At 38.1% G+C, this 23,634-nt stretch overlaps 1 protein-coding gene across 2 annotated transcripts in view; it reads right to left on the bottom strand.

The window, feature by feature from the left end:
* Nucleotides 1–502: 502 nt before the first annotated feature.
* Nucleotides 503–23,634, bottom strand: part of LOC131427452 (sushi, von Willebrand factor type A, EGF and pentraxin domain-containing protein 1) — a 100,766-nt gene continuing 77,634 nt past the window's right edge. For both annotated transcript variants that reach the window (XM_058590651.1, XM_058590650.1), the window contains exons 11-15: nucleotides 19,590–19,708; nucleotides 19,219–19,529; nucleotides 18,787–19,150; nucleotides 18,541–18,711; nucleotides 503–1,962 (exon numbers count right to left, since the gene is read on the bottom strand). In XM_058590651.1, coding sequence (XP_058446634.1) covers nucleotides 1,721–1,962; nucleotides 18,541–18,711; nucleotides 18,787–19,150; nucleotides 19,219–19,529; nucleotides 19,590–19,708 — 1,207 coding nt within the window. In that variant the 3' untranslated portion in view covers nucleotides 503–1,720. The remainder of the gene's footprint in view (nucleotides 1,963–18,540; nucleotides 18,712–18,786; nucleotides 19,151–19,218; nucleotides 19,530–19,589; nucleotides 19,709–23,634) is intronic.

Here is a 23,634-nt window from a genome sequence, read left to right as displayed (position 1 = left end):
AATAGCAAAACTCGTAAATACTATAAAAATCGCCCTCGTCACTGCTAGTCTTTCCCATTCCCGGATACTGCAACGACAGCACGATGATGAGAAATCTTCATCATACTCAGACTTCCTAAACTTCTACCCGAATCTCCGTACGTACAGTAAAATCATCTGGGTCACATATTTTTCCACTAGGATTGACAATCTCGACCCCGTTTGAGTGTACAGTAAAGCAAATTTTCCCAAGGCAATTATTTTTACACTTCACTGAAGTTCCGATTAGAGCAAGCAGTCTTTCCATCCTAGGTACTGAAAAACGTCACATGCAAAAGTGAGATCATTGAACAGGGAACCGACGAATTTTTACTCTTACGAGTTGTTCATTGACAACACATGAAGCTCAAAATTTTATGAGACCCTTTAAATCTTGGAAAATTAGTCGATTGCACAGTCGACGTAAAACAGGATTTGACAGTTTAATTTGCTGTAGGGGAAGGGTTTTACAATTCAAACAAGCTTGTTTCTAGTCAATTTAGATATATTTGAGCATTCACAATGATTATGTTTGTGTGTTTGTGTGTGTGTTTGTGTTTTGTGGAACAGTCGAAAATTACGCTGACTACAGGAATCGCATTGTTTTACATACAAGCAACAATATCAGAGATTTTTTATTTCAATATGTTTCAGTTCTGACAGCGATAGTAGTTTAATGATAAATAAATAAATAAATTACACTCAATCCTATATATTTACAGTAACGGGGTTTGTTCATCATAACTAATCTAAGCGGAAAAATTTGCACAAAAATAAACACGATCTCGCGAACACTGCTAAGTACACCATTTTGATTTTCGTTCCCACTTTCAGTTATTATTTATATTCAAAATAGCAACCCCGTTTAATTCGTATGCATTCAAAATGCATGTGAAAAGTAATTACGCATATCAATTAATTACCCACCCTCCGAACGCCATCTTCCCTCATTTGGTACGGTGAGATGTACATTTTCCGGAATCTAAATCACAAAACATTCCCAGCTTCGGCTGAATTACGACTTGCCTCTCAATTCTATCCCACCGTACCGGGTAATTAGGAGTTATCATTCATGTCGTTCTGGAAGGAAGGATACTACGTCACACTTCGACAGCAAACAGGCATTACGACAACGGGATGCTAATATTTTCCGGCCTATAAAACAGAATCAATTTACATTTACAACACTGCCTTTATCTGCGGTCTCATTTGTTAACACTAACACGATTGCTATAATCATAGATTCAACATCGCAGTAATTGATTTTTCCTCCCATTCATAACGGTTTTTGCACGGAAAGCCAACAAGCAAATGAAACCTAGCGTGCTCGGAAGCAAATAAAACTTTACAGCTGCTACTTGCATTTTTTTTTTCAGAGGTATGAGTACCCAAACTTTATCCTCGTATCGCTATTGTTAATATTATTATTACATATGCTATCTCTGATGTGCCATTTCTGCAGTTAACTTTTAACAGTCAATATGTTTAATTCATGTTCTCATTAAAACTTGATTGATCCAGGCTGCCTGGAACGCCTACAGCTACCGCCTAGTTAGAGTGTGGTTTCACTAACGTATGTATATATCTCCCAAAGGTACCATTACAGGATAGAAACCACTTCGGCGCGTGTGTGTATATATGTGAGTGTGTGTGTTTGCTGTTGTGTGGTTGCATATTTGGGGTGTGTATTTATGAGCCGTACCTAATTGTCTCGCTTGAAGATACCTTTGGCATCACTTCGCACGTTCACGGCGTCCGGGTTGACACAGGTGGGAATGGCGTTAGACCACTTGCCATTCTTCAGACACTTGAGCATTTTGGCCCCTCGCAGCTCCAGACCGGCATCGCAGGTGAACGTGATGCTTTCACCGATCGAATAGTAAAATTTGACCGACGACATCCGACCACTGATTGCCGTTCCCGGATACGAGCACGCCTGGACACCTGACAAAAAAAGAGAAAGAGAGAATCGTTTCGAATGGTCAGTCTTTCATTCTACTAGAATAATAATCATTTATTGATTTATTTAACTACTCCCAAACTCGTCAAACTATGCCCCGCAAAAAAAAATTTTTTTGTTGCCTTTTGAACCAAGACTAGAAGGACAGAGTGTCATATAACATTCATTTCATTTCATCGAGTACGCAAAATGTCTGTGTGTTTGTGTGTATGTAACGTTTCTGTGTACTAACTTTTCTCATAGATACTTGAACCGATTTTCACAAACATAAAATCAAATGAAAGATCTTTTGGTCCCATACAAAATTCCTGATTTTACCCGAATCCGACTTACGGTTCTGAAATTATGAGATAAATGAGTAAAAACCTGTTTTAATCCCCCTAGTGGTGTAATGACGACTTCCATCATATCCATCATATTCTCATGTATAATACTGTGGTATTCTATTCAAAATGATTCTCCTCGTTTCTTGGAAGAAACCAAGGGATTGTTTTTGCATTAATTAGTATAACCTACTGAATGAAACTATTGTAGGTACTTCCGGCACCGGAGCCCGAGAATTGGTACAATCGATGTTGGTTCGTATGACCATCAACTAGCATGACGCACAACCTCTACTAGCTTTTATTCATACTTTAAAGTTTTTTTAAGATTATGCCATTGTATTCTGAACGACGCACAGTGGTTCGAATCAATAAAAGCGTGGATTAACCACCTAGCAGTGAGATGATACCTTTTTTTATCCGCATGTCTTTTCTCATGAATATTGTACGGTGTTTTAGTTCTCATGACATTATTGTAATTATCGTCGTTTTAAACGGCAAATTGAGATTTTAAATACTCATTACCTTGTAATGTCGAATCGCATCGAATCGTATCGAATTTCAATCTTAACGTGTGACAATCGATTGAACATTCCATGAGATGTCGAAGTAAGTTCCACTTTAGAGTTTTTCGTCATTATTTATGGTACTTCCAGAGCCGGTATTCATGAACTAACATAACCCAAAATGATTCGAATGGCCATAAATTATTACGCCGAACAATTTACATCTTCTATATCGGTATGAATTTTAAAAACTCATTATATGTAATTCCAGAATCGGATAAAATTCACCAATTTTGTATGGGACCTTATATATCCGCAGAATGAAAATAGCTGGAAAATTCAAACATTGTGCTGGCTACAAGGATTACATTCAGACACATTTTTGGAAAAGCTTTTAACGCTTTTCGTGGAAAATCAATGAATGTATTTTGATGATTTGGAAGTACTAAATGATATAAAAAGTGATTTTGCAACGATGCTAGTTCAATTTATAAACAGAATGATGTTAGTTTTGTAAAGCTTTCTAAGTTTTCCACAGAAAAAGATCAATTTTTAAGTGAACTGAAGAAAATCCGCTTCAGTTTGAATGTGTGTAATAATTGTGAACGGTCACACAAACACTCACTCATCTTTGTCCTGCAGATAGATAAAAGTTTTTCAAAGGTCTGTATGTTTTTGGTTTTGGCAAATTTTTCAAAATTTTCATCGAAAATTTCCTTAAAGTTACCCGCGCGCATGGTACTTGGACGATGGCCTTAAACTAAAAAAAGGCGGGTGGGTAATGTCAGAGACATAACTGGATGTTGTGAATACGAAAAAACTGACACGCTCCCACCACTTTTCCGAATATCAGTTAGTTAATTGATTGTATGAATTGTGCAAGCTTTTCATTATTGTGCAAAGCTCTTTTTCACTAATAGAGTTTGAATCGATGCACCTACATTAAAGTAAAGATTAGTTACATTAAACAGCTGCTATTCTACTACTATATATTCCAAACTTGAAACAATTTATTTTTTAATTTGCTAATATAGGAGGCTAGGTACGACAATTTTGTAGTTTATTTTTATTGAAGCTATGAAGTTCGAAGATATCTGATTCTTCTCGAAATTTCAGTATGAGACAATTGCAAAGGCCTGGTCTGAAATGTATCGACGATCTTCGGTATGCAAGAGTCATTCTAATAATAATAATGATAGTAATAATAATAATAATAATATTAATAATAATAATAATAATAATAATACAGATTAACCTGTAAATATGGCAACCCTGTTTCGCATGGCATATTTTCACACGACCCCATACTAGTATAAAGATGTGTTCAACATCATCACTTTCGCTTTCGCATTGCCGTTCGTAATTGAATGTGTTAGTGACGGTACAAATCTGCCTTTCTACCGGTTTTCGGTGCCATCGTGCTGACGGTGTCTCGTACGTTCAGAGTAGCTGCTTTAACTTAAATGACGCTATTTCTCACATCACATTTCATTTTATACCTGCTACTGGCAACGGTGTATGGACAGCCCCTTTGTTAGAATTCCTTTCCTGTACGCTGAACGGGAAACAGTGAAACGATATAAAAGAGAGAGTTAGTAGAGCAGCAGCCAATTCGTCATCTAACACTCGATGTGGATAGATGAATAACCTACTACGACTAATTTCGATTTTGTTTTATTTTTTATTCGCAGTTGTCTACCTACCCAAGCTATGGGTAAAAACCGCCATAGATCCGAGAAGGATCCAAAGGATGCTAAGCGTCTGAAGCCAAGTGATGTACAGGTAAACGACCGTTTGCTGAGTAAAAACCAATAGGAAGGAGAGGAACTGCAGAAGAAGGAAAAAATGCCGCCTTTCTACCTGAAGGGCTTCCCACCAACTCTACGCTCGGATTTCAACATACTGATCAGCAAAGGACTACAGGCAACAATCCGTTTATGTACTGAAGGCTACAAAATAACTGTTCCGGCTTTGAACCACTACAAAGGAGTGGAATGCTATCTGAAGCAGACAAAAGCGGAATACTTCACACACGATATTGCCGCCAACAAACCTATGAAGGTTGTACTTCGAGGACTACCCGACATGATGGAAGCCGAACTAAAGCAGGCACTGTCGGAGGCTGGACTAAAGCCTTTGATGGTATTTAAAATGAAGCGCCATAATACGGACAAAAAGTTTAGAGATCAACTGTACCTGATTCATCTGGAGAAGGGCTCCATCACCATGAGTCAACTGAAAACGATTAAATCGTTATTTCACATAATCATCGAATGGCAAAAGTATAAACCGGTACATCGGGATGTCACACAGTGCTCGAACTGTTTGAACTACGGCCATGGAGCGAGGAATTGCCACATGAAAAGTCGGTGCGGGAAATGTGCCGAACCACACAATACCAACGATTGCCTACTAGATGACATCGCTGTAAAATGTGTGAACTGTGTGGCGACCATCCATCTACTAGCAAATCGTGTCCCAAACGTGCTGAGTTCACAAAAATTCGACAACAGGCGTCCCGCAAACAATCAACGCGCAAGAATGTTCCACAGAAGGATGAAGTTATTTTCCCACGGCTCCCACCGAAGAGGGATATTCCGAATTTGCCGCCACTTCCTCGCAGCAATCCAAATGGTTCAGCTGTTGGATCACAAAAAGAATCTTCCTCAAAAATCCCTCCTGGATGGGGCAATAATCAACCACAAGCAAAGGATGACTCTGGTGATTTATTTTCTGCTGAACAACTGATCGTCATTTTTGAAACAATGACAACAAAACTACGAAACTGCAGAACGCGGTTAGATCAAATCAACGCCTTAGGCAAATTCATCATCGAATATGCAATATAATGAGTTGGTTATAGTAAATTGGAATGCTTGCTCACTCAGGAGCAAAACTGCTGAATTGTCCGACTTTCTTCAAGAGAAGAATGCCGATATTGCTATTTTAACTGAAACTCATCTTAAACCTGAAATTTCTATTTTTATTTCCAATTACAGGATTCACAGGCTCGACAGGGCAACTACCAGAGGAGGGGGAGTTGCCATTGCCATTAAACGATCCATTCAGCACAGGCTTCTGTCAGCCTTTAAATTGCAACTCATAGAAGCCATCGGAATTGAGATTACAACGACGATGGGACCCATCATCATCATTGCAGCGTACTGCCCCAAACAAACCAATCTTCGAGATGGTACGTGTGCATCATTGAAGCGAGATCTGGCTATGCTCACTCGACGACAGAACAAATTCATCATTGCTGGGGACCTGAACGCACGGCATGAGCTGTGAGGAAACAAAAGACAGAATCGGATTCGTACTTGCCGAAGATTACGAAGCTGGACAGTACAACATCCTCGCTCCGGACCAACCAACGCGACTTTCCAGATCGGGAGTTTATTCCATTTTGGATATATTCATCAGCAACATCGCCATAGACAGCTCTCCGGTTGTCTTCAACGAGCTCTCTTCTGACCACTTTCCAGTAATATTGACGTTGGGATCTTCACCAGAAACAGTGCCTATTCAACCACGGAGGAACTATTATCGCACCGATTGGGTCCAATTTCAACAAATCGCCGACCAACTTATTAATATCGATTTGCCACTTGATTCCCCGATGGAAATCGATGCGGCCCTATATTCCTTCCAGCATTCAATCACAGTCGCTCGTGATAGGACGGTTCCAGTACAACATATGCCGAGTTCCTCTCTTCAAATCGACAGTGTCACCAAGAAACTCATCCGACTTCGGAATATCTACCGGAGGCAGTATCAACGAACTGGCATCCTAGATAGGAAGACTACTTATAACAACTTAACTAGGATAATCCAGGAAAGGATATCTGAGCTTCGCAACAGGAACTTCCAGCAAAAGCTTCGAGAAATTCTCCCACATTCAAAGCCCTTCTGGTCCTTAGCGAAGGTGCTTAAGAAAAAACCGAAGCCTATTCCTCCTTTGCTGCCACCCCAGGACGCAGCTGAAGGAATACCTTTAATCACACCAGTAGAGAAGGCAAATGCGCTAGGCCAGCAGTTTGTGTGTTCTCACAATTTAGGACTCAACATTGTTAGTCCATATGAAAGAGCCGTTGCTGATAGCGTAGCTGAGGTTGACCAATCAGACAGCTTGGTTCCTGAGGAAAGTAGAGTCACTGCGAATGAGCTGATGGCTTTTGTGAAAAAAACCAAAAATATGAAGGCCCCCGGTTTCGACAACACATTCAACATTGAGCTGAAACATTTGAGTATTCGCTCATTTGTCTTCTTAGCTAAACTTTTTAACAGGTGCTGGGAGCTTGGTTACTTCCCTTCAATGTGGAAGTTAGCTAAAGTTATCCCAGTTTTGAAACCGGGGAAAGATCCTTCCTTTTCCAAGAGCTATCGGCCCATCAGCTTACTCTCTGCCCTATCCAAGCTGTTTGAAAAGTCAATACAAAGGCGAATTCTTGCTTTTGCAGATGAACAGGATATATTTCTGGAAGAACAGTTTGGGTTCCGGAAAGGAAGATCCACCATCCACCAGCTCACAAGGGTTAACAACGTCATCCAGCAAAACAAATCAGTGTCCAAAACGATTGCCATGGCAATATTGGATATTGAAAAGGCATTCGATAATGTGTGGCACGATGGACTGGTGTTCAAACTGCATCGGTATAATTTTCCCATGTATCTTATTAAAATTATCAAAAATTATCTTGCAGATAGAGCATTCCAGGTTTCTCTGAATAATGCACTTTCAGAAAGATTTACTATTCCTGCTGGTGTACCCCAGGGAAGTATCCTAGGTCCCATCCTATACAACATTTTCACATCAGACATCCCACCTCTTCCAGGTGGTGGTGTTCTGTCACAATTTGCTGATGATACTGCCATTCTTTACAAAGGTCGTGTCATTAATGCTCTGAAAAATAAACTACAGACAGGTCTGGACGCTTTAACGGAATATTTTACAAGCTGGAAAATTGTGATCAATGCAGCAAAAACTCAGGTCATCTTGTTTCCACATTCAAGATCTCCAAAACTTGTTCCATCAGACGAATGCAGAATATGATTCGGTGATGAGGTCATTCAATGGTCCGATGAAGTTATCTATCTAGGACTCACCTTTGACAGACATCTGATATTCAGGTCACATGTTGACAAAATCGTTCAAAAATGCAGCATACTCATTAGGTCTCTGTATCCGCTGATTTGTAGAACATCTAAACTATGCCTGAAGAATCAGATGGCTGTCTATAAACAAATCATCTACCCCGCAATTGAATACGCAGTCCCTGTTTGGCGGGGTTGTGCACGAACACACAAACTTAGGCTTCAACGCATTCAAAGTAAGATCTTAAAGATGATTCTAAATCTACCCCCTTGGACAAGGACTAGTGAAGTACATGAGATGGCCTCACTGGATATACTAGAACAAAAATTCGAACAATACTGCACGAAATTTGAAGAGAGGTGCTCAATCTCTGAAATACAAATAATTCAAAATTTGTACGTATTAGGTTAGGGATAGTTATAAGTAGGTAGACATTTTATAAATAATTAAAATAAATATTGTGATTAAACATTAGTATGTAAAACAAGAGTAACTAAAACACCTAATATTAATAACGAATCGTATGAACAACAAAGATGAAAGGCCAAAGGGTCAAAACACTTGTACTGTAAAATGTTGATGTAATACACAAAAATAAGATTAATAAACAGATATTTATGCAAAAAAAAAAAAGAGCAGCAGCCAGTAATACTGAAATGGCTGTCGAGCTGTTAACAGCATCTTGTGGAATTTTTACGCAGAAACACGCACACAGGAGGAACAATTAAGGGCAAGGCAAAGTCCCGCTCGAACCGTGCTGGTCTGCAGTTCCCAGTTGGCAAAATCCATCGTCTGCTCCGGAAGGGAAACTACACAGAGCCGGTGCACCGGTCTATCTGGCGGCAGGGATGGAGTACTTGGCTGCCGAAGTGTTGTAATTGGCCGGTAACACCGCCCGTGACAACAAGAAAACGAAAATCATCCCTCGCCATCTGCAGCTGGCCATCCATAACGACGAGTTGAAAACCCCGTCCTTTTCAGGACGACCACATCACTGTGGTAAAGAAATTTTTAGGATTGCTTTAAGTTTAGCCAGTTCTGATACGCCTGGAAAGTAGAATGCGCAAATCAAGTGGAAACATTTGTTCTAACAATTTGTTCATCTCTTTCATTTGTTCAATTTGTTCAACTCTGTTTCGCACGTCATATTTGTATACTAGTATAAAGATGTGTTCAAAATCATCACATTCGCTTTCGCATTGCCGTTCGTAATTGAATGTGTTAGTGATGGTGCAAATTAATTTAACTTTCATCGTGATGAATCTTTTGGTAGGAAATACTGAGATCTGAGATGGTTCTCGTGTGTGTCTTGCTTCGGCAATGGGCCTTGCTGAACTTTTTAGGCCTTTCTACCGATTTTCGGTGTCATTGTGCTGACGGTGTCTCGTGCATTCAGATCGGGAAGCAGTGAGACGACAGGTCCTCGATGTTGCTCTCATGTGTCTTGTTTCGGGAACAGTTGCTCAGCAAATGGTAGGAAAAATGAACCACTCAACTTTTATATGAATGCTCTTGTATGAAAGCAGAAAGGGTTAAATCAAACAGGTTTTTCAGTAGTGTACTATTGAAAAACTTCAATGTTGTTGCAATCCACGTTCTAGTTGAAAATTTTGGATTCTATTGGTAGTTAGATTATATAAATCCTTCTACAGATCACTGAGCTATGAGCTTTCAAAATACGAGAAAGGCAAACGCGCCTTATGAATTATCTTCTTTGATACTCGTTTATACCAAACATTTCAGAAAAGTTTAATTTTGAACTATTTGAGAATATGTCACACAACTGAAAATTTTATTATAAAATTGTGATCATATTTCTGATGGCGTGTAGCAAGAATTATGTTGATTCATTAGATATAACATGAGATATTCACGATCAAAAACTTATCACTCTCTCAGAGGGTAAATTTTGAAAAGGCGCCCCATAGTAAAGTAAGTCGTATTCACGACAAAAGAAAAATGTTTTTATAGGATTTTAAAACCTCTCATTTGAATCATAGATGGTTCTTAGATTTCTTTTGAATCATAGATCGGTTCAGCCATCTACGAGAGAAATGAGTGGCATTATTTTAATTTCGCTTCACATATCATCCTGTGGTTCCGCAATCAGAAGTAGGATCCAAACGTAATTCAGGAACCTTGTTTGAGAGTATATTACTTTTCATATAAATCTTTGTTTGTAGAAAACGGTTTAGCCATCTCTGAGAAAATTGAGTAAAATTTTTTGTCATACACGCATTTGCTGATCTCGACGAACTGAGTCGAATGGTATATGGGAGTTATGTTCTTCCAGCATTTATGACTGTAAATAGTTTAAATCAAAATAATTATGGAATTACTTTCAACTTGAAAATGCTGTCATCATCTAGTTTACATGTCATACTCGAACGATTATGTTGCCAAAAACGAATCGTGCTAAAATCGGTCCGAAGCAAAATGGCATGAAAAAAGATGCTGTATACAGTCTTTTTGGTACTTAGAAACAATTGTATGTAACAGTATATGCATATAGTTGCTTTCAAGAAATTATTTACAAATATATACCGCGTAAATTCATTATATCCCTAATTATTCATGGCCTACTTTGGAAAAAATGTAACCATAACTTTTTTTTCTAAAGAGATAGACAATTTTTTTTCTTACACAAAATTTTAGAACTATTGAAAATAATTTTCTTTGTCAAACATACCAAAAGTCTAGGTCGCACCGTTTCGGATATACAAAGCGTTTTTATGGTAACCCCCTCAAAATCAGCTTTTTATTCATAACTTGTCTCGAGTTATTTCGTTATGCATACTTTGTTTGGAATAATTATAAAAAAACCCATATTTTTGTTGAAGGTACCAATAGGTTTGTTCTTTCCTGTCAAAGTTATACAACATTTTACCTTTTTTACCTATGAAAAAACCTAGCACCGAAGCGAAATATGCAACTTTATGCAGCGGATTTTTACAAAATTGATAGTATGCCCAATACTATAAAAAAAATCTAAGTAGAACTCGACGGAACTTTTTTTAGGCCTTTTCAAAGTAAGTTTTAGTTATTGAATTATGGCAACCCCATTAAAACTAGTTTTCTAATCATAACTTGTTTCGAGTTATTTTTTATGCAAACTTTGTTTGGAATAATTGTAGAAAATATAAAATCCCATAATTTTGTAGAAGGTAATGCATAGGTTTTATTTCTGGAAAAGTTATACATTATTTTACCTTTTTATCTTTTTCTATTAATATAAATAATAGGTATAGAATTCGCTCAAACTTTAGAAAAATTTTCCGAGGCCCGAAGGGCCGAATGTTATATACCAATCGATTCAGCTCGACGAACTGAGCAAATGTCCGTGTGTGTGTCTGTATGTGTGTTGTCAACTAAGAGGTCGAGATCTCAGAGATGGCTGGACCGATTTTATTCAAACTAATCGCAAATGCAAGATCTTCCCGTCACCCTGAACGCTATTGAATGGTTTTGAGATCGGATGTTTACTTTTTGAGTTATTAGAAGTTTTATGTGGAAATTTTCAGTTTTTTGACAGTATCTGTCACAATTGACCTTGAAAACAGAATATATTTTCAGACTTAGATTCCGCACGGTAATACCTATCCAACAAGCCATAGATTGTTAAAATCCGTCCATTTTGAACGGAGATATCGAAATTTTTGTGTAAGCGACTTTTTTCTCTATTCCAGCAGTAGAAGTTTTGAGCGCTGTCTGGCAAAGAAATGCTTGGGAGCAACATAAAACACGATTTTTTATACTGTCACATACATTTGTTTCTAAGTACCCAAAAGACTGTGTACAGCATGATATTTTGCCTCGGACCGATTTTAGCACGATTCGTTTTTGGCAACATAATCATTCGAGTATGCCATATGTAAACCAGATAATGGTAGAATTTTCGAGTTGAAAGCAAATTAATAATTATATTGATTTAAGCTACTTACAGCAATAAATGCTGGAAGTACATAACAGCCATATACCATTCGAATCAGTTCGTCGAGATCAGTAAATGCGTGTGTGACAAATAATTTCACTCAATTTTCTCGGAGATGACTCAACCGTTTTCTACAAACTCAGATTTATATGAAAAGTCATATGCTCCCAAACAAGGTTCCTGAATTATGTTTGGTTCCGAGACCTCTGGTTCCGGAACTACAGGATAATATGTGAAACGAAATTAAAACTGTGTAACTCATTTTTCTCGTAGATGGCCGATCTAAGATTCGAATGAAATCTAAGAATTATCTAAGATTCAAATGAAAAGTTTCAAGATTCTATAAACCATCTTGTTTTTCAGTCAGATCCAACTTCCGGTTTCCGAGATACATGGTGATTAGTAAAAAATGTCTGTTTCACATAAATTGATCAGGTTTATCGGGTTTGCAGATTTGGATAGTCGATAAACAAATAAACTTATTTCATTTTTGGTTGTATTCAGTTCTCGTTTCGGAAGGCACCCAAAAATTACGATTCCTCAAAGATGTCTACATTGATTTTCAAACATTTTGAAACAAATGTAAACTATACAGCTACTCAGGTGAATTTGTCTGACTTCGGCTACACCGAATTTCGAATTTCGGTTCCAGTATCGAATCGTTTCTCAAAGCTCAATCGTTTTCTCAAAAAAAGCCAAATCGAATTACAAACACAAAAATTCAAATTAAAATAAATCCAATTTTATCCAATTCTGACTTCCTGGTGTCTGGAATTGTAGGAGGATGAAGTTTTCAAATTCTAAACGATATAGAAGATGACAATCCCGAAAAGCTTTCAAGTTGGACTCAAAAATATTGCAATTTATTCGTCGAAATTATTTATGGCCATACGAATCGCTTTGGATTATGCTGGTTCCTGAATACCGGCTCTGGAAGTACCTTAAATTACCGTAAACTCTAAAGTGGAATTTACTTCGACATATCATGGAATGTTTAATCGATTGTCCCACTTTTAGATAGAGTAATGAGTGATTAAAATGTCAAATTGCAGCTTAAAACGACGGTCATTTAAATAATGTCATGAAAACTGAAACACCGAAGAATATTCATGCAAAAAACACATGCGGATTGATAAAAAAGGTATCATCTCACTGCTAGGTCGATTAAGCACGTTTTTTATCTAGGAAACCTTATGTCGAAGCGAAATATGCAACTTAATGCAGCAAATTTTTACAATATTCATAGAAAAATATATTCCAAATCCAATTTATTCTCCAATGAGAATATCTTGAGTACTATTCTAGTGACTCATTTTCACTATGGCCATGCTGAAACTATGAATGGTTAAGAAACGGAGGGCGTCACACGTCTGCTATTCCTGTAACTCACTTTTGCAGTGAACGTCGCACGATCAACATCTCGTCTTAAAAATCGTGTTGCTTCTTGACATTAACAAAATAATTATGATGATAAGTTACTATGGTTTGGTGTAAGTATATTTTTTCTCTTTTCATCAATAGAAGGTTTAAAAGTAGTTCGTCACATTTAAATAAATAATTAACGTGAAGTAATGTATTCTACTGAATCTTGAAGAACAATACTACTAATTTGCAAACCAAGATTAAATCTATGGTTCCCTTATCTTTATCCGAGTCGTTAGAAGATCATCCAATGATAACAAATACTCCTACAAATGGCTACTAATTCCTTGTGTTTTCATGGATACGACTAAATATGTTAACATAGGTATTCATTAGTCACACACCACATTAAAAAAAAACTTCATTTCTAACTCTATCAATTACTATTAATCTTTTTGAACCAAAGAGAAGACGTTGGGCAGAGTGAATTAAAAGATAGAAAGATTACAAAATACGCATGTTGGGAGATTTATGACGTGTGTTATTGATGAGTTTGTTGCTATGCAGCGCTGTTAGAAAAATTCGCAATATTGTGAGTCAGAATATGAAAATTACGCTCCTTTTAAATATATTGCTGGACGCATACACAGTGACCTTAAATAACGTAATGAAGTACTGGTTTCTCTTGTAATTTTTTTGTTTCGTAATTCATTGCACCCGTATTGTTCGGGTACACTAGCGCCGCCCTGAATCCAGTGGAACACATATGAAACAGATTCATTTCTGTCAGGTTGTGTATGGGTTGCTGGTTTCACTCCTCCTCGAAAACCAGATAGTAATATTTTTCATATATTTGCATACATGCATAGCATGTATAGTAATAATCTATATACATTATTATCTTGTTATACACTATATTAATTTGAAAGCTGGAAAGAAATTGTCACTGGAAGCAATTGATATGCTCGAACTTACAACAGAACAAGAAAATACAGAGCAAGCAATTAGCGACACCGTAAACTTGGACGATAGCGTGACTGATACTGATTGATCGAATGCAATGCGACTAAGTGACATATTGTAATGATTTATTAGGTAACATTGATAATCTAATTAATTGATTAGGTTGTGAAAAGTATTGGGAAAACTCCTTTAAATGCTATCTAAAACTTTGTAGTAGATACTTAAGTAATAGAGGTAGATTCTACGTAGATAAATCCAAAAAAACAGTTTTAAGGTCTGAGGACACAGGGCCACGTGTTGAGTTTTAAATCGACCACGTGGCTCGCTCAATTCCCTTTGCGCATCGTATATCTCTTGTACTCTCTCGTATATGAGCAAACTGTACCGGGTTGCCAGCATACATTTTATTATTTTGATGAGAAGTTTTATCACATTAATCTATCGTATGGGTTGGACATTACATGATTACATGATTACATGATTCCAATGAACAATGAAAAAATATTCAACTTTCACAAAGATTGAATGTCTGTGTGTTTGGCAGCCTTGTCGACCCAATTTTATTTCTCTCTCCTTTTTCAGAATGCTATCAGGAAACCAAAGCGAAAAAAAATGGTGGATGCATTGAAACTGACTTTGTTTCACAGAAAAATACAAGACTTTATTTTTATCGCGATAACATATATGTTTTTATGTACTAATCGCATCTAAACTAAATAATCTAGACTTTGTCACGGTAGATTTATGATACAAGCCTTCAAAGCCGAGATATTCGATGAACAAGTAGAGGTATGTTCCAATTTTCAGCAGTTCTTCAGTCAGAAAAAAATACAACACGACCGCTCAACTCAATGAATCATTCTGAAAATTTCACAGAATATTCTCAACTAAATTTCGAAGACATTGTCAGGTGGGTTTTTCTATATTCTGCACCGTTTCCAAGAAAATTTCATTTGAAACGGGAAAATAGCAAAAAACCTACCACTTTACGGTAGTGTCCTCAGCCCTTAACATCATTTATATCTTCAGCAAAAATACTTCAAATGTAATGGACCACTGTGCGACGGTGTAAATTTTTGTTGAATTCGAAAATACGCATTAATTTTTGGTCGGACCATAAGACCAATCATTTCACCATATGATTGGGAATATCAGTTCTGCAATCTCTGAGAAAAGTGAGTAAGATCCATTTTTGGGTATATGACTATTATCTCCCGTCGGTAATCAAAAACCGGAAACCAGGATAACCGGAATCGGTTTGTTTGGCTACCCACTGATGATGGCTATTGATTTGTGTAGTTTTGAGTCCAGTTTAGAAATTTTTTTACGCTTTTTTTTTGTTTCGCCGCTTTAAGTGACGGTGTACAATATTTAACACACTTTACCTTATAGCTCCGGAAGTCGGATCTGGATGAAATTCAGGAGTCCCGTATTCGGTTCAGTCATCTCCGAAAAAACCTAGTGAGATTATTTGACACATACACACAAACATACATACACACACAGACATTGCTCAGCTCTACGACCTGAGTCGAATGATATATGATACTTTTTACTAGTCGGAATTTCAAGCGATCGCATAACCTTTCTATATGAGAAAGGCAAAAATAAACAAAATATGCACTAACTTTGCTCGCAGAGGGCTGAACCGATTTTCTCACATTCAGATTCAAATGCAAGGTATTAGAGTCTTATGGAAAATTCCTAAGTTTTATTAGAATCCGTCCTTCGGTTCCAGAATTAAAGGGTGATGAGTGCAAAAATTGTTCTTTCATATAACATTTTCACTTTTTTTTTAAATAATTATTTATTGGAATATGAGTTAAAATTAAACTATTAGGATTTAAATTGGGTGCTCAGCCACAAGTGGTGACTTTTCAGCCCTATAACATTTTCACTTTCCTCAGCGATGGCTGAACCGATTCTCACAAACTTAGGTTCAAATAAAAGCTCTTATGATTCCATATAAAACTTCTGAATTTCATCTCAATCCCAATTCAATATCAATTCGGGTTCGGAATTACAATATGAAGAGTGTTAAAATCTTTAAACAGTTATATCAACCTGAAATGGAAAACACAATTTTCAAAACTGGACTTAAATCAATTCCAATCGATAAGCCTTACTACAGTCCCTTGCCTTAGATCCATGCTGCGAATCTACCTTTTTCATATATTTCTAGTTGTTGCAATGAATTGTTTATTGATATGTAGGTAGAACTTAAGTTCCTGAGTATCGCGGATACTTTTCATTGTATTGGAAACACTGACGGAAAGCCATCCCTCTTAGAAAAAAAACGTTCAACGGTGGTCCTTCATTGGTCCAATACGGTGGATCATTGGACCAATGAATGTACAATCAATCGTTCAACGGGAGGCCAACACGGGACCTTCGTTTACCGATTTTGAAACAGACAGTTGAACCGAATGCCATTTTTTTGGTTCAACAAACCCGACAGACAGAGGTTCATTGATGAGCCATTTTTAATATGAGAAGTTGGAGCCGCCTGGGACTTGTTTTACTAGACAATTTTCGAAGTTTTCTCGACTTTTTTTTAAACTAACACTACATACCTGTACAGTACTCCTACTTCACGTAGAATAACAACAAAACTTCTTGCAATATGAAGGTGACACCTAATTTTCACACTATTTTTGTAAGAGAGAAAACAACAACAAACGAAACAACTTGTTTCGTTCGAGTCGTCAGTTTAGACGTTACACTTCTTGTGTAATAAAAAAGTGTCTTGCAAATAGCATTAACTTTACGTCTGCTCAGCGGATTATGTTGATCCGGGGGTTTGCGTCAGCAGTTCAACATAATCTGCTGACGCACTGATGAGTCGAAAACGAGACGTAAACTTAAGTTAAACAACAAACCGTTTCAGCAAACTGAAAGAACATTTTGTGCAGTATGTCGTTCAACAAGCGCTCAACTACCAACAAAATAAAACCGCCTGCTGAGAGGGATGTCCTAACATGATCTGCATCAATTTGTTTCGTTTCACTGAGTTATACGTTGCTTTGAAATCTACAAACAGATGATGAGTCCGCAAGTTGTACTCCAGAAACTTATCGAGAATTTGTCACAAGGTGAACATCTGGTCCGACGATGAACGTCCTACACGAAACCCGCATTGGTATTCCCCGACAAAGGATTCTGCCAATGGAGGCAGTCTACTGAATAGAGCTCTAATATGTACCTTGTAGGCGATATTAAGGAGTGTTATGCCTCGATAGTGTTTATAATCAAGTTGGTAACCCATTTTGTAGATAGAGCATATGAGACCAACCAGCCAGTCCGAAGGCATTTCCTCTCATTTCGATCACTTAGTGAAGTGCATAGTCCAGCTGCTCGTTTTCAACTTTAGGAAGTTCGGCCGAAATCCCGTCCTTCCCAGTGGCCTTCCCATTTTTAAGCTCGTATTTCGTTTCTCGTATTTCGTGTTTATTTGTGCTCTCGTCTATCGATGGTTCGTTTAATAGTTGCTCGAAGTGCTCCTTTCACCTGGCAGCCATTGATGAGTGATCCTTTAACAGATTTCCGTCTCGATCGTTGATCATAGCTGATACGGGCGCATCCATTCTTTGCATGCTGTTGACCGTCTTATAGAACCTTCGAGCCAATTTTTCCCCCATTCCTCTAAACTCCCTATATTGCTTCTGTTTCACTGGATGACTTCCCGGCTGTGTGTGAAACTTGCAAAGATTTCTATGGGCTTTAATGAAAGGTAATACGCGGTTTTTGAGGCATTCTTCTTTGTACAACTTCGAATCCATCGTCTTATTCGTCACGAACACTTAACGGAGGTTCTTAATACCTCCTGGTTTCAACTTGTGGTCATATGTTCCACTACTACGCTCACCTTGAGATACTCGATCCACGCTCTTTGGTTCTCTGAAAGGTTTGAGCACATCATACACGATTGGAGATTTGGAGATTTTCAACGTTTTAGCGAGTGTTATTGCGGACCACGTTTAATTATCATAGTGGGTGTGCAGATTTTTTTCTCTCCTCTCGACTTCCATCTGGAATAACTTTTGACGCACTTCACGAAGCACCATGAAATGTATATCACAGAAAGTGGGTGCATAGGTAAACAAACCGCTTTACAAGAACAATAAGTGATTCCGGATTCTAACTGGACAGAACTTAAGTTAAGTAGGATAGATTATATCTAAAACATTACACTACAGTCTCAAAGTAACGTGATTGGCAGCACGCATATGAACAAAAACAATAAGGACAATACATCCCAATGGGCATTCCAAAAAAATTACATCACTTGTAATATATCATAAATTTACACGTCTTTTCTTAGAATTAGAATTATTAATATATCAAAATAATTTCATTACATTAAGCTGAATTTCTATACTCACATTGAGGTAAACCTCCGGACCATCGTCCGTTATCCTGACAGGCAATGATCGGTTGACCTTGCATCATGTACTCCGGATTGCAATTGAACTGCACCACATCTCCCGCCCTGTATGGCGGCGTTCCTTGGGCATATCCATTCTGCGGTGCCCCCGGATGGAAACATTGAACCTCTGCGGAAACAAAAAATTAACAATTTCTTTAGACAATGCCAGCTTCCGAATCACCAAAAGTACAAAACAACCCACCAACACACGTCGGAAAAGGTGCACCCCATTCACCCGAGGGCAAACAGATTGCCTCACTGGGTCCTCTCAGGCCATAACCCGGCGGACAGGAGAAAGCAGCACGTCCGCCAACCTCACGCGAAAGAATAGCCACTCGAGGAGCAGATCCGTTGATACTCGCTTGAATGGGAACTTCGCCACATTCTACACTTTCGCAGACTGGAAGTGGTGCACTCCAATTTCCGCTTGGAAGGCAGGTGCTTTCCGGTGTACCGATCAAAGCATTTCCGTTTGTGCATGAAAAAAGGACACGTGTACCCATCATCGTTTCCGTAGTACTTGCCGATAAACCTCGACGCACTTGGATTTCGTTACAGTGTACCGGCTGTGTAGTGAAGAAAAGAAACGCTTGGAATTTATATGCTTCGATTCTAAATAGACATTCCGACGAACCTTGACAATCACTTCAACCGAATGGGTGTGCCTGGCCGGGGTTACACAGGTGAAAATACCGGAATCATCCTTTACAGCATGCATAATACTGATTCGATACTCCAATTGTGGATCCCGACCCTCGTCAGAACTCCATCCCTCCGGATATTTCCTGTAATCGTGACTCACATTCCATTTCGGATTTCCGAAACGCCTCATCCACAAACATTCCAAATGTACGGTAGTTCCCGGGTAAACGATTAACTTTCCATCGTTACTCTGCGCAATCGGTCCATTCTGGTGACGAATCAAAATTGTGGGTGATTTTTCCACTAGAAAATATAACCAAGTGCTCAATTTCCCAAATCATTGTATAATAATAGGTATCCTACTTGCGTAGTCATTTTCCTGATTCAATCCAAAACAGGATGGTTTTTGTCCTGTCCATTCTGAATGAACGCAGGTGCGTACGCTGGTTCCGATCATTGCATACTTTCCTATATCTACGCATCTGAAAGTAAACAATGTCAAAGATTTATCAAATTTAATATGCCTCACAAAAATCCGAAGGAAAATATTCCATCAAGCGAATCTAATCTATGTTAAGAAATCCCAGTCAGCACATATTTGACTTGAGTTAGCAAAAGGCTGGATCACATCAAACACTTGTAAGATTCTGTTCATAAAAGTACGAAAAATAACAATGACATCTTCCTCCCTAGAGCAAATAAAAATTTGAAAAGCACTCATGCTTCACCGAGAAAAGCGAAGCTGTGGAACATATAGCTTTGGGTCGTCGCTGGCGCAAACCTAGCGGAACTGCAGAGCCTTTCTCCTACGTCCACGGGTGTATGGAAAACCACCGCTCTTTGCTAACTTCTGTGATAATTGAAACTAACGAATGAAGAAAAATATATGTATTTATACCAGGCGCGTAGCCAGAGAAAATTTTCGGGGGGGGTTTTAGAACATGGTGATAAATCAACACATGTACAATTTATATCACAATGTTTCCCATGGGTTATAATTTTTTGTTTTTTTTTTGTTTGAACCCCTAAAACCCCCCCCCTGTGTACGCGCCTGATTTATACCGTTGAAAAGTACATTTAATTAGCATAAGATTTACAGCGCAGTAATTTCAGTTAAAGATAAAAATTTTAAACTAGAATTAGTCAGTGTAAAAAGAACGAACTACACTACATTTTACGATCCAAAAACAAAAGAATACTTCAGAGCTTATGATTAAAACATGATGTACACAAAAAATATGACCGATTTTGCTGATTGTGCAATCCTTCTCCTTCGTAAAGGAAAAGTAAAATACATATTGAACAGTCGGTCCCATTCGCCAATCAGGCAACCTTCCACCAGGCTGGTTAACGGTTGATAAACAGGCGTATTAGGAAAAGCGGCAAAGCGTTCAATGGTGGGCTGCACTGATAACGGGTTCGGAGCAGTAGGGGTAGGGGAATAGCTAGGATCTGCACAGTGGGAGTGTTTCCTGGAAAATTTATCCAGGAAAGTTGGATGTACTTTTGAAAATATTGATAATTTAATCAATACTACTACCGGATACACAACTATGAGTTAATCAACAAAAGATATACATCGATGTAAAGTAAATGAAACTGAATCTATCAAAACATGAAGCTAGAATACGGTAGAACACGATTTGTTATCAGATTACAGGAGCTCCTGAGGTCCTTCTAATGTAAATGAGCACCCAAAGTGTCTTTTCCCCAAAACAATCCTTTTAGAGGTCGCCCTTCAAACTCTAACCATATGCCAATCAATATTTTATTTTCTACTGAAAAAACCACTTATCGGAGACGGTGGTCCGATGAATAACTTTTTTTCAATTCTCTGGTAGGTGTTCTTCTTCTTCTTCTTTTTGTCGTGAATATGCCTTACTTTACTATGAGGCGCCTTTCCAAAATTTACCCTGTACAAGAATGGGCAGAACTTTATCGCGATAATCTTTTGACGTACTTAATCCAACAACATCGTTTTTTTCTACAAGCTATCGAAGATATAATTAGGAATTTGTGATTAACTTTTCAACAGCCATTATAAGATTATATTCCAGCGTAATAGACCATTTTTCATAAGATTTATGAAGCAAAATGAAGCACCAAACCTATGTCAAATCTATTTCAAAATGATTTCAAATTCAAGAAGGTTTTAAAATCAGTTTTATGTTAAATATAATCCTTTTCATGAAAATTTCGTAATGAATAATATGTTACGTTGATAGCATTTTTCTGGAATAAAACTTGCTTCAATTGGAACAAACTTTTGCTCATATTGTGGCGCTCCTGGTGGACGGATTTGCCAAGAACTTGCACCCGCGTGTGTGAAATTTTGTCAGTTTCACGTATGATTTTTGACATTCCGAAAATCGACTGTACTCTGTAAACAATCAACATGGAAGCCGAAAGAAGGGAAAAAATTGTGCAGTTATTTGGAAAATCCATTGTGGTCTGCATCTAGGCTAGCTAAACAGCTGAAATTGCCCAGAAATACCGTATGGCGCGTTATCAAACGGTATAAGGAAACATTGACGACGATTCGAAAGCCTCAAGCCAATCGTCGGAGTGGAACTGTCGACCGGAAACTGCGTGGTAAAATTTTGAAGACGATTAAGAGTAATCCTAATCTGTCGGACCGTGATTTGGCCAGAAAATTCGGTGCTGCCCATAGTACCGTGAGGAGAACTCGACTCCGGGAAGGAATCAAGTCGTATCGAGAGCCAGCAAACAGCCAAATCGCACCATAAAACAGAATAGTGGGGTCAAAATTCGTGCTCGGAAACTATATGACCAGGTGCTGACCAAGTTCGACGGGTGTCTTTTGATGGACGATGAAACCTATGTCAAGGCTGACTTCGGGCAAATCCCAGGTCAAAAATTTTACTTGGCAACGGATCGGGAGGATGTTCCAGCCAAATTTAAATTTGTTTTTGCCGACAAATTTGCAAGAAAATTTATGATTTGGCATGGCATTTGAAGCTGTGGCAAAAAACGAATGACATCGGAACTATACCAAAAAGAATGTCTCCAAAAACGAATTTTGCCGTTCATTCTCACGACCATCCCGTAATGTTTGAGCCAGATTTGGCAAGCTGTCATAACAGCAAAGTCGTTCAAGAATGGTATGCAGAGAAAGGGGTCGAGTTTGTTCCGAAAACCCTTAACCCACCCAACTGCCCTCAATTCCGCCTTATTTAGAAATATTGTGCAATCATGAAGAGGAGAATCAAGGCAAAGGGAAAGGTTGTCAAAGACATCAATCAGATGACGACCTGGTGGAATAAGATAGCTAAAACGATGAACGAAGAAGGTGTGCGCCGCCTAATGAGCCGTGTTATAGAAAAAATTCGAGAATTCCTTCGAAACCGTGACGAATAATTTTATCTGTATTTTTTCTTAAAATTCTTAAAATTCTTAAAATTTGTATAAAAAAAGATCTTGAATTCAATAATAAATAACTGAAATACAGGCAACTGTCTTTGTTCCAATTCTATCTTAAACAAGCTTCATGTGTGTACCTTGCCGTTTTACAATATCTTAGATTTATTTACTATTTTGAGGCTCACTGTTGAAAATTTATGCGCTCCTATTTACATCGTGAATAGGCGGATGCACAAGGAGTTAAAATTTATGCGGATTTGGCAAAAGGCGGCATGATTTACAAACAAAATTTGGTAATTCATCACCTTGTTGGTAAAAATCAGCTTCGTTGCATAAAAAATAGTACTAGTGTTTCGAAAATTAGTTTGAAAAGCCTTTCATATTTTTCTATTTTTATTTGATGTCAGTGAATGTTGCGGTAGAAAATCAAATCAATTTCCCTAATGCTAATTACTTTCAAACAATGAAGGAAAAAATCCTGTATCCCTAAACAAACGTATCATAAATGCACCTTAAAACCAATGATGGCATTTCACCAGAGTGATACACGCTGGTGTGAGATTCTTGTCTACACAGGGGATGGAAGAAGCGAACATCACACAAAAAGGAAAGCTCACTTCTTCTCAGTGTCGAATGGACAGAATTTGAGTATGTGCTTGTGGTTAAACAAAGACATCATATTAACCAGATATTCAGCTCTCACATTTCCCAAACAAACCATTGGCAACATAATTTTTTGCGAGCAAGGCGCCCTCTGGCGAGTCCGCATCGAATCTCGTACATAGAAGTAGGCAGAAATGTCCATCTCCTCTGTGTGACGAAGACCAAGCAAAATTTATCCCCTCGCACTGACAACTTCTCTTTCACCTATATACACCACTGTGCACGCATCATGAGTGCGTTTGTTTATTTCCTTTTACCTCCTCCACTAAATCGCGCCAAAGTCCTAGACCATTAGCTAATAAATTCTCTGAGGTGGATGCAGATACTTTTACAGAGGTGTACACGCCGGTGAGCACTCTGGTGT

This window comes from Malaya genurostris, chromosome 2, assembly GCF_030247185.1.
Source record: "Malaya genurostris strain Urasoe2022 chromosome 2, Malgen_1.1, whole genome shotgun sequence".
Lineage (NCBI taxonomy): Eukaryota > Metazoa > Arthropoda > Insecta > Diptera > Culicidae > Malaya > Malaya genurostris.
Note: the sequence above shows the minus strand (reverse complement) of the source record. Positions and strands in the feature narration are given on the sequence as shown.